We start from the raw sequence: 17,210 nt of genomic DNA, 5'->3' as shown, positions 1-17,210 counted from the left end.
TACATGGTTTATTTATTTTGAGAGAGAGAGAGAAAGAGAGCATGCGTGTGAGTGGGGGCAGGGACAGAGGGAGAGCCAGAGCTCAGGCAGGCTCCACGCTGGAGCAGAATCTAACATGGGGCTCGATCTCACAACTCTGAGATCATGCCCTGAGCTGAAATCAAGAGACAGATGCTTATCTGACTGAGCCCCCCAGGGGCCCCAAAGATACAGGCTTTAAACAACTTCATTTGGGGGTGTCTGGGTGGCTCAGTGAGTTAAAGCCTCTGCCTTCAGCTCGGGTCATGATCCCAGCGTCCTGGGATTGAGCTCTACATTGGGCTCTCTGGTCAGCCGGGAGCCTGCTTCCTCCTCTCTCTCTCTCTCTGCCTATTTGTGATCTCTGCCTGTCAATTAAATAAATAAAATCTTTTAAAAAACCCCAAAAAACCAACTTCATTTGGTTGTTGTGACATTAAATGAATGAGCATTTCTAAGTGTTAATTGCTTAGACCAGTGACTGGCACATGGAAGGCATTCAACACGCGTTAGCTGTCCACATAGCTTGTCCCCATGATCCGCCCGTACACACCGCTGTTCCTTGGCCACACCCAAGGGGCCCGTGGCAGAATCAGAGGGCAGTGGTTAACTGTAGATGCCCCTGTGGCTGGTGGGATAGGCCTTACATTAAAAAGTATGGTGTAAGACCCAAGACGAATCAGGTCAGGAGTCAGAGATCCAAGAAATAAATCCAGAACCAGAGCCTGGGAGTTTATGAGCTAGGAAATTAGGAGATGGGGCAAAAAGGAGCAGTTCAAATAGGTCCACGGAGTGGCTTGTGCTGACTGGGCCTTTGACAGGAAAGTGAACTGGACTAAGGTCTTCCTTTGTACCCTCTGACCTGGCCACCCTGCTCTCCCCAAAAAAACGGTCTTGGAGGTCCCTTATGTCAGGCAGGTTATTTGTACCAAAGAAGTGGCAAGTATGAGACTGAGGTTTGCCTGGACATGGGCAGGAACAGCATCACTGCTAGGACACCTGGGGGGGGCTCAGTTTATGGTTAAGCGTCTGCCTCGGGCTCAGGTCTTGGTGAAGGGTGGTGAGGTCAGGAGCAGACGGCCAAGAATGAATTCTTAAGATGTCTCTGGTGCAGAAAGGTGATTTTGTTACAGTTCAGAACACGATGCATAGGCAGAAAGAGAAGCTTCACTGGGGTTGTGAGGAAGAGCGGAGTATACACTGTGGGGCTGCGGTAGGGAAGGGAGGTGTCCAAAGGGACTTTCATATGCTAAAGAAGTACTGGAGGACTGGCTTTTATCAAGCTAAGGTTGTTTTTCCCTCGAGGGACGAGGGACGTGCTAACGGAAAGATAGTTGGAAGTTTCCCGGAGGAGTATCACAGATCCCACCCTGGAGCAGGGGCTGGGGGCGGGGCTGGGGGTGGGAGTCAGCTGGTGCTTTCCTTCACCTCTGCTTGCCTTCTGCTTCCTCATCACTGGGCTCGAGCCCTAGGTCTCCTCGGGCTCCCTGACCAGTGGGGAGTCCGCTTCCCCCTGCTCCTGGGCTCGCACGCGCTGTCTCTCTCTTGCTTTCTCAAATCGCAGACCAGTCAGTCGGTCAGTCTTTGGGGAGAGAAAAAGGCAATCGCGGCTATTGTTCACCTGCGGTGGGCCAGAGACTTTGAGAGGTAGCTGCCTTGGGCCGACTGGCTGTCAGGGACTCCCGACAGGGGTGAGTCGGAGGTCAGCCCCTTTGACCTGAGTTGGGAATGATTGCTGCGCTGGGGTGCAAGTTCCCTGCGGCTGGGCAGAGGCAGACCCCGTGGAGGGCGGGGTTCATTTTGAAGGGGAGGAGTAGGGGCCCTGAGTGATGGGCTTTCTTCATGGTCTGCATGGAAAAGGGCACCAGCCAAGTCCCAGGTCCACCCCGGCAGCACTGCCTTTCCACCTTGGCCATCTGTGCCATATTTTAATTTTAATTTTTATTTGTTCTTGTGGTAAAATATACATAAAATGAAATCTACCCTTTAACCATTTTAAGGGTACCATTCAATGGCAGTGAGTACATTCACAGTGTTGTACAACCATCACCATTATTGATTTTCAGAACTTTTTCATCATTCTAGTTACTTTACCCATTAAACAATAACGCGCCCAGGCCTCCGGGAACTTCTGTTCTACTTCCGGTGTCTACTCTAGGTTTCTTTGGAAGCAGAGGACTACAATAGCTGTCCTTTTGTGCCTGGTTTATTTCACTTAGCTTCATGTTTTTAAGGTCCCTCCACTTGAGAGCATCTGCCAGAATTGACTTCCTTTTCATTTAAAAAAAAATATTATTTTAAAAATTATTTATTTATTTGAGAGAGAGGGTGAGTGAGGGAACACAAGCAGGGGGAGTGGGAGAGGGAGAAGCAGGCTTCCTGCTGAGCAGAGAGCCCAAGGCAGGGATGGATTCCGGGACCCTGGGATCATGACCTGAGCGGAAGGCAGATGCTTAACGACTGCCTCTATTTTATTTTATTTTAAAATAATGTTTATTTTATTTTTATTTCAATTTCCTTCCTTTTTAAAGCCAAGTAATATTTTATTCTTTGTGTAGACCACATTGCATTTATCTTTTCATCTGTTGATGGCATCTATGGCATTTTTTAGAGCAGTGTTCTGGGCTCGTAATCAGGATCTCATTTGTCTCTGTGGGAGTGGGAGAATGGTGGGAGCCTATCAGGTGTCTCTTCCCCCAACCCAAACTGTAAATGCTGTTTCTTTTACCTTAGGAAATCTTTATCAGGGAATAATCTCCTGTTCTGCTTTCACTACAAATTCTTATCCTGTTACCTCAGAACAATCAGATTCTTTTTTTTCCCTCCTGGACTTTTCTCTGTCCTCTCTGCCCCACTCCCCCGCCTACTTCCTACTTCGTTGTTTAGTAATTTCTTCTGAGACTTCTCTTCATCTCCACCCTGTTATTTCCTTTGTGCTCCTGCCTGCTTTCCACCCAGTCTCTTCTGGGAAACTTAGATTTTCTTATGTATCCTTGTTGCTTTCCTCTTGTCTTTTTTTCTGGCCTTTCTTATTCCCTTCTCTCTTTCCCCTAGTTAGTTTCTTCTTGCGATACCATTTTTAATTTATGGCTCAACATTCACTCCAATGATTATTTCTCTTATTTAACTTCTGAAGTGTTTACCATAGTCAAGTGTTCTAAGCATTTTTCAAATATTAACTCACTTAATCCTCTTTACACCTCTATGAAGAAGATCCTATTCCTGTTGCCACGTTACAGTGGATGACACTGAGCCACAGAGAGGCTAGGTAATTTGTACAAGGTTAACCGTTTGTGAAGGGTGGAGCCAGGACTGAAAGCCAGAGGTATGGCTTCCGCTTCTGGGCCCTGACCCGCTTCCCTGGCCTGAATGCAGCTCTTTCTAACTCAAGGGCAGAGGGGGCATAGTTCAAGGTCAAGTTTCTAGCTCAAGGGCAGAGGGCGCATAGTTCAAGGTCAAGTTAAACATAAAAAATGCTTGTCCCACCAAACTATAAACCATTAGAAGTGCTATATCTGGAAGTCTCATTGTAGCTGGTGCCTAGGGCTATAAGAGCAGCTGGGTCCCAAACAGATGGGTTCCACTGCTGGCTGCTAACAAAATCCAAAGGCAGAGAAGCAAGTGGTGGGGAAACAAGAAAGGAATTTATTTCACTGAGTCCAACATGGGGAAGACGGCAGACTAGCATCTCAAAGACTGTCTCCAAAGTGCTGAAAATAGTTCAGGTTTATATAAGGAAGATGTGGGGCAAAGGTGGGTGGCTAAGTGCAGGTGGGTAGTGACGGTCAGGTCAGTCATTGTCTTAGGGTCAGTCATGTGGGGTCTTGCTGACTCAGGGCAGCCCTCATTGCTTGAGGGGGGTAATTTTGTCTGCAGAGTCTTCTGCCTGAGCCCAGAGACTTGCTGGAATGAAGAACCCAACAGAAAGCTTAAGGTCAAAATGGAGGCAGCCAAAGTCCTTTTTCATTGTCTTATATATTCACGGGAGTCTTTATTTACCTTTTATTTTATTCTCTTTAAATCTGTACTTTTTTCAAGTACCATGATTTTAAAAATATCATTTAATTTTAATTATAGATTAAGAACTGAAAAGATATATAAAATTGAATTATAGAATTGAAAAGCAGTTTGATGAAGTTATTATGTAAAGAGGTCACTGATTTTCCTTAGAACATTAAGTTTTATTTTCTAGCTTTGTTTAATCACTGACTCATAACAGATGGTTCCTTACGTTTCTATTTCAGCTAAATTTATTTTATTTCAATTGAATTATTAGTAAATATACTTTGTTATTATCCAGGGAATCAAAATATAGTGTGCAACATAACTTTAGAGGAAATATACAAAGCATTATCCACCAATTTAAATTCTTAGCGTTTGAAGTGTAATCCATGCCTAAATTGCTTTCTGTCTTGTACTCATCTTTACTGGGGTGGTTTAGCTGGGAAGTCAAGGACAATAAACTTCAAGGAAAAAGAGGAAAGCTAAGACAAACAGCTTTAGGCAATGTAAGAAATTCTGCTTTAAAGCATGTAAATCCTTTCCACTGTCAGCCCAGTGTGGTGGAGGGGTGAGAGCCCTGACAAGTCTCAGGCCTGACTTCTGTGCTGTCTTTACTTGCTGCTTGACTTGAAGTGATTCGCTCACTCTCTCTGGTTGGTGACTTTGTCGTATATAAAATAGAACTTGCTCCAGATGGCTGGTTCTCAACAGCACCCCCCCCCATAGTGTTCTACAGCTGCACCAAGGTGTTCTTTTATTTAAATAAAAATAAAGTATAGAATTTTCTTACATTTTACCACCTGAAATGTCATTAACCCTTTGTTGCTATTGCTGCCAATCATCTTAGCCAGCGCCAGGAGGTGGCAACTGAACAAGTGGCCAGGAAAAAAGAGGAAAACTTGGGAATATCTAGTCTGCTCAATTTGATAGTTTTTGAGGAAGTTATAAAGTGAGATTGGATGTGATTTTTTTTGTATAGTTCACATAGTGGAGTTATTGGTGCCGAATCACAACACAGGGGAAGTGTTTGCAATTTGTAGGATGAGAAGCTGTGTAGAATAGTGGCCGAACACGCGGACTCCGCAGCCAGGTCGCTCAGGTGTGGACTGCAGCTCTGTGACTGACTGACGAGCTTCCTGGACAAGTTCGCTGAACCTCCCCCTCTCTCTGTTGCTCACCTGTGCGGTGTAGGTAATGAGTAACGAACCTACTTCATAGGTTATTGTGAGGATGAAATGAATCAGTGCATCCGAAAGTATTTAGAACATGCCTAGCACATAGTAAGTACTTTACAAATATCAGCTATCATTATTCTGTGGTATGAACGAATCTATTAACATTTAATTGTACTCAACAAAGAACATTGATTGCTGGGGCTGTCTCCGACACATATTTAAGAACCACGGGCCTGGAATTTCTCTTCTTGTTCTGAAATTTTGTTATTCCATGTCCTAGAATTGGATTCACTATAATCTTTTTTTTTTTTTTTAAAGATTTTATTTATTCATGTGGGAGAGAGAGAGAGAGAGAGAGAGAGAGCATGAGTGGGGATGAAGAGCAGAGGAAAATGGAGATGCAGACTCTCTCACTGAGTGGGGAGCCAGACATGGGGCTCGATCCCAGGATCCTGGGATCATGACCTGAGCCGAAGGCAGATGTTTAACCGAATGAGCCACCCATTCGCCCCTATAACAGCATTTTTTAGGGAAATTGTATTTATAGCTCAAGCTGTTTTCTGGGGTACGCATCTACCTTTGAAGGCAGATCTGGGCCTTGTTTTGTACCTCTACGTGCAGGTGATGAAGGGAGAGCTCATCAACTTTAATCCTGGGTGGTTTTAGAGGAGTGGCTTTCTTCAGCACTGTAGGCCCCGGGGTGGTGGGAACCAGGCTGGTGGATGATGAGGGATATGGCTCAGGGGTGGCAGTGTGTTGGGAACTGCAGGAACCAGGAGGAGGGCAGGCATTTGGGGAGTCTGGGTGCACAGGGACACTCCATTGTTCTGTGCAGAGCGAACCAGATTGGTGAACTGGCTGGAAAAGTCTGCATTTATCTTTCCTTCTTCTTTCCTCTTCCTTCCTCTGTCACTCTTCTCATGCAGGTGTCACCTGGAGTGACCTGGGAAGTGGGCTGTCCATCTCCCCAACCAGACTGCGAGTTCTGCAGGAGCAGGGTTTTTACTCACCTTTTCGTGTATCTGATGTTCACAAAGCCTGAAAAAAATGGCTACCATTTCTTGAATATTCGTCATTACGCTGTGTGATCCCAAGTATTACCAGGTTTTACTGAATCCGAGAGAGTGGTAAGATACATAATTGCGTTATGTATTGTTAAAGAAGAAAAGGCAAGCCAGTTAAATTCTGATACAAGTGCTTTTTCCACTTAGAATTTTTACTATATACTTCTTGAAAGAGCTCTTTTGGATTTATTTAGACATAGATTTTTTTTATCACATCACCCTATGGACACATAAAAGGGAAAATGTAAGTGAAATAAATCGATTAAGGTATTGCCCCAACTTTATCACTTTCAGAGTCTGACTCTTCAGAATCACTTTTCACTCAGAGTTATTGACTTATTTCTGTGCCACCAAGAGTGTTGGTGATGCAGTGTTTCTTGGGGCACCTGGGTGGCTTCAGTTCGTCTTTGGCCCAGGTCATGATCTCAGGGTCTTGGGATCAAGCCCCACACTGGGCTTCTTGCTCAGTGAGAAGCCTGCTCCTCCCTCTCCCTTTACCCTTCCCTGTGCCTCCCTAGTGCTCTCTTTCTGTCTCAAATAAATGAATCTTTAAAAAAAAAAAAGAGTGTTGGTGTTTCAGTGTCTCTTAAAAGAGGTCAATGCTGCTGTCTCCAGGAATCTCCCCCAAGCAGCTACTATCTATTCTGGGAGTTTTGATCCTGGTGTTTTCTCGACCTGTGGGAGGCTAGTCTTTCCCCGTATCTCGTTAATGACAGTACATACTGTGGCTTCCTCCATATCACTGTCTTCCATACCCAGGTCCTTTGCTTGTTAAGGTTATTTTCCCAGTTATGGATATTTGCGTCCCTAATCAGATTTATGCTCAACTGCTGTTCCCATGCCTTTCACTTCTAATGCCAAATCATAGTGTAATCTCCTTGAAGACGTTTAAAATGGCAGTTAGACTCAGGGTGTCCAGTGTTGACAATACGCATGACTCAGTGAAGCAAGGACAAAACTAATAAATGGCTGTGCGCAAGGTCATACACAACAGGCAGTAGCAACCACGTCCTGACTGATACCTTGAGGACAGCAACCACAGGACACCACAGTTATAAAATAGATTCCTAGTTCAGAAATTTAAAATGTGAAAAAAAAATGCATTATAGGCCTGACAAAATGCAAATTGTTAATTCCAACGACATCCATGCTGGGCAGATAATTTGGATTTTCAGACAAGGAGACTGGATGTTTCTTACTAACATCATAGCTATGAAGCACATGGTAGATTTGGGAGAGTAGAATCCATATTTGTCTGATTCTAAAGGTCATACTTCCATCTATATAACATTACCCCAGAAAAAATAGAATGGAAGCTTCAAGGAAGCAAGGATTTTTTTTTTATACTTTTTTTTTTTTTTAAGTTTTTTTTATACAAGGATTTTTTTAGGACCTAGAACATCCTGGCATATACTAAGTACTTAATAACTATTTGTTGAATAAAGCCCTTAAAGAGAAGATAGAAGTGCAGTCATGTCCTTCTTTTCCTAGAAATGAAGTCTGTAACATTTTGGACAAGGGGTAAAAGCAGGGAGGATGGGTGACTATTTTCTAGACAAGCTGCAGTTTGTGGTTCACCTGTTCTTCCAGGTCTTAGAAGAGGCAAAATGGTGAGGAATCAAAGGGTGTCTGTCTGTAGCTGAGAGTATGTCAGCACTAGCCTGTTGGACAGCACTAGGGTAGTTTCTGGCCTCTTCTTCCTCATCTCCTGCAAATCAAGATCAGCAGGACTCTGTAAATTGTGCAGTTAAAAATAAACAAAAAAGGAAGCCAATCTGATAAGCCTTACCCTAAAGGAAGCTTGTGTTCAGGACATTTATATGTGATCAGTTGCTAGGTTTTAAACAATATGAAATGTTTAGAAAATTCTGACGTGCTGATAGCTCATCTGTAAAATACAAAAGTTAACATATTTGAATACTACTTTGTGCTAGATCTTGCGCCTAGAATTTCTCCATATATCAGGTAATCCCTACAGTAACTCTGGGAGGTAATTACTGTCTCCATTTTCTATGATGATATTGAGGAATAAGTTATACTCTAGTGAGTGGTAGAGGCCATCTGGGAGCCGGGGTGTTTAACTGAGAATCTGCAGATTTGCTTCTGTTCTCTGCTGCTTCCTCTCTAAGCTTATGGCAGAATTAGACTTTAGAAACCACTTTATGCTCTTTTTAAAAATTATTACTGGGGCGCCTGGGAGGCTCAGTGGGTTAAAGCCTCTGCCTTCGGCTCAGATCATGATCCCAGGGTCCTGGGATCGAGCCCCGCATCGGGTTCTCTGCTCAGCTGCGAGCCTGCTTCCTCCTATCTCTCTGCCTGCTTCTCTGCCTACTTGTGATCTCTGTCTGTCAAATAAATAAATAAAATCTTTTAAAAAAATTATTTAATTTATTTCTTTTGAGAGAGCATAGAGAGGGACAGAGAGGGGAGAGAAAGGGAAAGAATCCCAACCAGACTGTGCAAGGAGCTGGACATGGGGCTCGATCTCACAACCGTGAGATCACGACCTGAGCTGAAACCAGGAGATGACGCTTAACTGACTGAGCCACCCAGGCACCCACCACTCTACCCTCTTATTTTACAACAAGGATACTGATGCTAGAGGGTATAAAGTGACTTATTTAGGAGTGCTTGGGTGGCATAGTTGGTTGTGGAGGTGGGGGGGGAGAGAGAGAGCAGACTCCCTGCTGAGTGCAGATCCCTGTGTGGGGCTCCATCTCATGATCCTGAGATCACGTCCTGAACTGAAATCAAGAGTCTTACCCTACTGTGCCACCCAGGCACCCCAGTAAGGATTTTATTTTTAAGTGACTTCTGTATCCATTGTGGGGCTCGAACCCACAACCCCAAGATCAAGAGTCGCATTCTCTACTGACTGAACCAGGCAGGTGGCCCTTAGACTTGAGTTTTCTTGAGCAATTTATTAAATAATAAATAATTGCGGAATGTCACACTGGTGTTTAAGTAGTTTCATAGGGAGAGAAACTCAATAGGTTTTATGACTCTATCTTCAAGAACTACCAAGTGGATAATCGGTAGCACTGCTTTGGATTCCAGACACTATCTGAATGAAAGAGTTTTCACCATCTTGGGTTTCTTTATTTGCTATTGGTATTCTAAAATTTTTAGAGCTGTGGCTGGGCGGTACTTGACATCCTGATTGCTAAACGTGTCTTGCAAACTTTTCTATGTGTAGATTAACGTTCTTTTGTTTTATTCCACATCTGCTAAGTAGTTATCTCCTTTTTTCTTCTCTTTAATCTTGTTTTCTATGGTTTACTGGTATTTTATGCCAGATGTAGTGTCTGTGTCCTTATTTGGGAAAGATTAGGAACAAGGTATTTCAGTCTGGGGCAAATGTCCCATTCCTTCCTGTTTCTGCTTATTTGCTCCTACCTTCCTTCAGGTGTCCTCTTCTCGGAGACCAGCCCTGAGCATCCAGTTGGCATTAGGTGTCCTCTTTTACCCTGGCTACTGTGATAGCTTTTTCTTTTCTTTTTTTTTTTTTTTAAAAGATTTTATTTATTTATTTGAGAGAGAGAGAGAGTTTGAGAGAGTGAGCGGGTGGAGGGGCAGAGGGACGAGCAGACTCCCCGTGGATCAGGGAGCCTGATGCGGGACTCATCTGAGAACCCTGGGATTATGAGATGCTTCATTGACTGAGCCGCCCGGGCATCCCTGTGATAGCTTTTTAAACACTCCCTACACGTTATTGAGTACTTGCCACGTGCCAGATCTAGAGTTACTTTTGTGAACACACACATTCCTTGGCATGTAGGAACTTACAGTTGAGATGGAGAGCCAGTTTGACACAAAAATGCAATGTGATTGAATACCTTTTTTAAAAAGCTAATATAGGGACGCCTACGTGGCTCAGTTGGTTGGACGACTGCCTTCGGCTCAGGTCATGATCCTGGAGTCCCGGGATCGAGTCCCACAATCGGGCTCCCAGCTCCACGGGGAGTCTTCTTCTCTCTTTGACCTTCTCCTTGCTCATGCTCTCTCACTGTCTCTCTCTCAAATAAATAAATAAATAAATCTTTAAAAAAAAAAAAAGCTAATATATGAGTGTTTGTTACGTAACAGCCATTGTACTAAGCACCTCACATGCATTTTTCATGTCAGTCTCTCAATAAGCTTATGATCCCCATTTTCTAGAGAAGTAACAGGAATTTAGAGAACATCTGTGTTTTGTGCGAGGCCAGTTGTGTTTCAGAATTGCTATCCAAATCCAGGTCCAGAGCCCAAACTCTTTTTTTTTTTTTTAAGGTTTTATTTATTCACTTGAGAGAGAGAGGGACAGAGAGAGCACAAGCAGGGGGTGAGACAGAGGGTGAGGGAGAAGCAGAGGCCCCACTGAGCTGGGAGCCCAAGGCAGGGCTTCATCCCAGGACCTGGAGATCATGACCTGAGCCAAAGACAGACATTTAACAAAGACTGAGCTGCCCAGGCACCTCCAGAGCCCAAGCTCTTAACCACTATGCTTTGGACTGACTGATGTGTTTTCACAGGTCAGAGCGCTTCTCCCTGTGTGTCCCCTATGCCCTCATGCACTAGGCACAGGGAGGTGGGTGCCACTGTTGGAGTTTGAGAACTAATAATGACCTACCAGTCAGACGGTGGCTGTAAGTGATTCAACATCTTCCCTTAGAGACTTCAAAAGAATTCAAGATACCAACAAATGTAAAACGCCCTCCAAGTTATTCATCACAGTGTTGCTTGTAATATGAAAAGACTAGAAATAACCTAAATGTTTATCCACAGGAGATTAAATAAATTAGTGTGTATGTATACACAGTGAAACGATGCAGTGGGAGGAAATGAAATAATGGATAGGTAACAATGTAGAAGGTATGGTGTTTTGTAGAATAAACATGGCTCAGCAGAGATGTTACTTTTTTTTTTTAAAGATTTTATTTATTTATTTATTATTTATTTGACAGAGAGAGCGAGAGAGCACAAGCAGGCAGAGAGGCAGGCAGAGGCAGAGAGAGAAGCAGGCTCCCCACTGAGCAAAGAGCCTGATGCAGGGCTTGATCCCAGGACCCTGAGATCATGACTCGAGCTGAAGGCAGCGGCTTAACCCACTGAGCCACCCAGGTGCCCTGAGATGTTACTTTGTATAGAATCAATAGTATGCTGCCATTTGTGGTGGGAGAGACAGAGTATGTATGTATTATGTATGTATGTATGTATTATGTATGTATATATGCATGCAAGTTCTGCGCCCAGGCTGGGGTTTGAACTCATGACCCAGGGATCAAGAATCATGTGCTCTACCAATTGAGCCAGTCACATGGCCCTGTATTTTTGCATGTATATGTGTAGCATATCTCTGGAAGTGCAGACAAAAAATTGATAATATAGGTGGCTTCTGAAGGGTGGTTAAGGGATTCCAGGTACAGAGATTGTCCATACCTTCTTATGCCTTTTGAATTTGAATTTGAAATAATAAGCAGCTTCCTAGAAATGAAAACAAATACAGAATGACACTCAGAGCTGTGTATGTTTCATGGGTGTGTGGGATAAGCCTGCCTTGGTCCTTGTCCCATCCCAGTGCCTGGCAGAGTATGCAGTATTTATGCACTTGAGTATGCACCAAGTTGAAAAAAACAGTCTCAAATTCCTATATAGGAAAGATACAACATCTTTTTTGTGGTATTCTTGCTAAAAAAACACATCCTGAATCTAACCGTGAAGAAATATTGGACAAATTCAAATTGAGGAACAGTCTGAAAAATAAATGGCCTGTGTATTTTAAAAATGTCAAGGTCATGGATGACTAAGAAAGACTAGGAGACCGTTCCAGAGCAGAGGGGATGGAGGGATACGACAACTGGATGAAATGCCAGACTGGATCCAGGGCCAGAAAAAAAAGTTGAGGGGTGCCTGGGTGGCTCAGCTGTTAAGCGTCTGCCTTGGGCTCAGGTCATGGGATCAAGCCCTGCACTGGGCTCCTTGATCGGGGGAATCCTGCTTCTCCCTCTGCCATTCCCCCTGCTTGTGTTCCCTCTCTCTCTGTGTCTCTCTCTGTCAAATAAATAAATAAATAAAATCTTAAAAAAAAAAAGTTGTTTCTTTCTCTATGAAGGATATTAATTAGATAGTTGGCAAAACACGAATAAGGTCTGTAAATTAGATAATAGCACCGTTTCATTGTAACTTTCTGGTTTGTTCCGAGTAATTTGAGAAAAAGTACTGTTTTTAGGAAATAGGTACTTAGGAATTTAGTAATAAAGGGGCACGTGTCTGCAACTTACTCTCAAATAGCAAGAGGGAGAAAGAGGGAGATGACAAAATAAAGTAAACATGTAGAATGCTAACATTTGGTAAATCTGAAGAAATACAGGTATTATTTCTACCATTTTGTAGCTATTCTCTCAAACTATTTCAAAATTAAACAAACAAACAAACAAACCACTTCTTATATGGAACATCTTGTGATTTCATAATATTGAACCTTGTATGTCCTGTTGTACAATTTAGTAGTTTTCTTCATGAGTATCTTAATGTTTTTGGTGACATTTATTCCTAGATTTCTTAATATATTTGTTCCTCTAAAAAAAAAATAATAGCTTTGTTCACATATAATTCACATAGTATGCAGCTCGCCCTAAATATCTTTTTATACATGCTTGAATAGTATTCTTATGTAAGAAAGGTATCCTTTTTTTTAAAATAACCAACTTCATTAGGGTGTAATTACGTAATTAATTAATTTTAAAAAGCTTTATTTTATTTTATTTTATTTTTTTTTAGATTTTTTTTTTAAGATTTTATTTATTTATTTGACAGAGAGAAATCACAAGTAGATGGAGAGGCAGGCAGAGAGAGAGAGAGAGGGAAGCAGGCTCCCTGCTGAGCAGAGAGTCCGATGCGGGACTCGATCCCAAGACCCTGAGATCATGACCTGAGCTGAAGGCAGTGGCTTAACCCACTGAGCCACCCAGGCGCCCTTATTTTATTTTTTAAAAGATTTTATTTATTATTTGGCAGAGAGAGACACAGCGAGAGAGGGAACGCAGGTGGGGGAGTGGGAGAGGGAGAAGTAGGCTTCCTGCTGAGCAGAGAGCTGGATGCAGGGCCCGATCCCAGGACTCTGGGATCATGACCCAAGCTGAAGGCAGACGTCCAAGGACTGAGCCACCCAGGCACCCCAGAAAGCTTTATTTATTTTAGAGAGGACGCATGCATGTGACATGCAAGTGAGGGGAGGGACAGAGAGAATGGGAGCGAGACTCTCAAGTACTCAGGCACTCTCCACTGAGCACGGGTTCCTGACAGGGGGCTGCATCACAGGACTTTGAGATCACAACCCAAGCTGAAATCAAGAGCCTGCTGCTCAATACACTAAGCCCCCAGGTGCCCCTAATTTACACATATTTTAATTGAATAGCTTGATGACTTTTGATACATGTATTCCCCATGTAACCACAACCCCAGTCTGGATACAAGGTATAAAACACTACCACTTATCCAGAAAGTTCCCCTATAACTCTTTGTTTATGCATTCACCTGTTGGTAGACATGGGCTTTGTTTCCAGCATCCTCTGACGGAGAGGAGAAGAGTCAGGTGTATGTATGCAGGGTGAGTGTATGCAGGGGTGATTTTGGGTGGGGGTAAGGATGACAATGCTGAGGTGAAGTGGGGACAGGCTCCTCAGCGGCTCAGGAGAGTCTCCCAGGCAGCGTGATGTGGCAGTTCCTGTTTTCCAGAGTAAGGGCCAGACATTGGATATTGTAGTCTTTTCTTTTCTTTTATTTATTTATTTATTTATTAATAGAAAAGGAGAGAAGGAAAGGAATTTCTTTTTTTTTTTTTTTAAAGATTTTATTTATTTATTTGACAGACAGAGATCACAAGTAGGGAGAGAGGCAGGCAGAGAGAGAGGGAAGCAGGCTCCCTGCTGAGCAGAGAGCCCGATGTGGGACTCGATCCCAGGACCCTGAGATCATGACCTGAGCTGAAGGCAGCGGCTTAATCCACTGAGCCACCCAGGCGCCCCTGTAGTCTTTTCTTTTATTACAGTCTTTTCTTTCTTTCTTTTTTTATGAAAGATTTTATTTATTTTAGAGTGAGAGGAGGGACAGAGAGGGCAGGGAGAGAGAATCCCCAGCAGACTCCACACTGAGCCCTGAGCCCAATGCAGGGCTCCATCCCATAGCCCTGAGATCATGACCTGAGCCAGAACCAAGAGTCGGTTACTTAACTGCCTACCCTACTCAGGAGCCCCTCTAGTCCTTTCTTTCTTCTTCTTCCTCCTTTTTTAAAAGATTTTATTTATTTATTTGACAGAGAGAGAGAGAACGCACAAGCAGGCAGAGCCCCAGACAGAGAGGTGTGGGAAGCAGGCTCCTCTTTGAGCAGAGAACCCAATGCAGGGCTCCATCCCAGGACCCTGGGATCATGACCTGAGCCGAAGGCAGAGGCTTAACCCACTGAGCCACCCAGGCGCCCCTCCTTTCTTTCTTCTTTGAGTCTTATTCTGGTTTAGACATTGGAGCATGTGCAGTCTAAGAATATGCTTTTTGGGGGCGCCTGGGTGGTTCAGTGGGTTAAGCCGCTGCCTTCGGCTCAGGTCATGATCTCAGGGTCCTGGGACCCCCGAGTCCTGCATCGGGCTCTCTGCTCAGCAGGGGGCCTGCTTCCCTTCCTCTCTATCTGCTTGCTTCTGTCTACTTGTGTTCTCTGTCAAATAAATAAATAAATAAATAAATCTTAAAAAAAAAAAAGAATATGCTTTTTGGCTTATTTCCATTAATAATGGGAAAAATTCTGACTGGATCTGGGCCAGTGGTCTTCCTTACCTTTGGTGTAGTGGTGTTCTGAGCGGTTTTACCTTTCCCGTTTATGCATGCTGCTTTAATGGGATGTCGGGAGGAGGTATATCAGGTGTGGCTGCTCCATTAAACAGCAAAATCTCACATGAGTCTTAACATGTCCATGATTTATCACCATCAGAAGGGAAGATTGATTTTCTTAAAATACTATTTTGGAAAAATTAAAAAAAAAAAAGGAAAAAAACCACCTATCTTGGAAAAGATTTCAAGATGTAGATTTAGTGCAGGTTGATGTTTATTAAGGTTTGTGATTTGTTCATTAATTGATCCTGCATTAACCAAATGGGAAACAGAATTACATTTATATTCACCAGATTGTGGCCCCCAAAATTCAGTCTTCTCTGCCTGCCATTTTCCTGTTTTTGTGACTTTTATTATTCTGCTGTTCATTTCGCGTAGGTGGTGTAGGAAGTCAGTGTCTAAGCAAGTGTGCAGGGGACAGCTGAGCTGGGCTGTGCAACAGTCAGGCTTGGGGATGAACCCATCACTTACCTACATTTACTGCCTAGAAACCTTGTTCTCCTCATCAGCAGAACTCAGAGATATACCTGCAGCATTTTTTTTTTCTATTTTAGTCTATGTTGTTGACCTTCAGTATTTATTCATTTATTTACTTTTTAAAAAAAATATTTTATTTATTTATTAGAGAGACAGAGATCACAAGTAGGCAGAGAAGCAGAGAGAGCGAGCAGGGGAAGCAGGCTCGCAGCTGAGCATAGAGCCTAATGTGGGGCTCGATCCCAGGACCCTGAGAACATGACCTGAGCTGAAGGCAGAGGCTTTAACCCACTGAGCCACCCAGGCGCCCCATCATTCATTTACTTTTTAAGTAAACTTTACCCCCAACATGAGGTTTGAACTCATGACCCTGAGATTAATAGTCATGTGCTCTGACTGACCCAGCCAGGAGCCCCAGACCCTTAGTATTTTTAGTGAGGGTTACACCTACCTGATGAGTGTCTAGAACATAGCAAGCATGCAATACATTGTATTATCATTACAAATAATTTCTCCATTTTCACCTTTTTGTCCAGATGTGTTATTTTTTTCCCTTTGTGGTTGAAACTATAATTTATTAAAATGTATTCATCTATTAAAGAACTTGGTTCACTTTCTCTTTTTCTTCAGGCACGTTGCAGAGAGGTCTTTCTGTCCTTCATGAACCCACACGTGGTCGACAGATGACTGTCCTCTGCCCGGTGCTGCTCTAGGTGCCCCGGACGGACGCGGAGCTGTCCAGCAGGGGGAAGGATGGATTCCAAAGATGAGAGCTCACATGTGTGGCCCACATCTGCCGAGCACGAAGAGAATGCCGCACAGGTGAAGAGCGGTCTTTCCAGTGTGGGGCTGGGATCGGTATTTCAGTTGGGTTGGTTTGCTGACAGCTAAAGAAATACCAGCTTCGCTGTAGTGAGAGTAGCTGGGAGGGAGGGGATGTGCAGGACCAGCACAGGCGGAATACGGAGGGTTTTGGCACTTCGAATGCTCCACAAGTATGGGTCACTATGATTTACAAGGGCTCAGGGACCACCCACAGGCTTCTCTGCCACTTTTGCAACTTACTGTCATGTTTGTTTCACTGCCTGGTTTTATTTTATATTCTTAGCGCTGAAAGCCTCCAACTGGAGTGTTTCTTTCCTGTTACCTAGTATAAGGTTTTGATTCTTTATCTTTAATGAAGTACAAAGTATGTCTACTGAGTGGCTTTTTCTTTTCTTTCAAATTCAGAATGTAAAGGTCTAATGGCAAGCTGTCCCATTGAGTCAGCCACCTGGAAGGCCAGTCACGTATCCAAATGCTGCTGTGATGGATGATCACGGCCTTTTGGACTGTGGTCATAACCAGCAGCGTGTTATTTTGACTATTCTTAGCAAAGACAAATGCCTGCTTTTTTGATGTGGATTTGAATTCTGGGAACAGTTCACAGTCATATGGAATCCAGTGTGGCCAAAGTATAAAACTTAATTTTTAAGCATTGTAATAAATATGCAATTTTAAGTTAGTTTTTCATTAACTTACATAACCTTAGTATTATTACCAAAATCAGGATGTTAACACTAAAGACTTAAATATACACATTTACTTAAGTAATATGGCAAATATTGCAATA

At 43.3% G+C, this 17,210-nt stretch overlaps 1 protein-coding gene across 5 annotated transcripts in view; it reads left to right on the top strand.

Moving 5' to 3' along the window:
* PRDM10 (PR/SET domain 10) overlaps positions 1-17,210 on the top strand; it is a 98,839-nt gene that overhangs the window by 18,953 nt on the left and 62,676 nt on the right. For all 5 annotated transcript variants that reach the window (XM_082683363.1, XM_082683365.1, XM_082683367.1 and 2 more), the window contains one exon: positions 16,229-16,420. In XM_082683363.1, the coding sequence (XP_082539489.1) occupies positions 16,352-16,420 (69 nt within the window). In that variant the 5' untranslated portion in view covers positions 16,229-16,351. The remainder of the gene's footprint in view (positions 1-16,228; positions 16,421-17,210) is intronic.

The sequence above is a fragment of the Mustela nivalis genome, assembly GCF_964662115.1.
Source record: "Mustela nivalis genome assembly, chromosome: 9".
In the NCBI taxonomy this organism is placed as follows: Eukaryota; Metazoa; Chordata; class Mammalia; order Carnivora; family Mustelidae; genus Mustela; species Mustela nivalis.
This window is presented reverse-complemented; position numbering and strand designations above follow the sequence as displayed.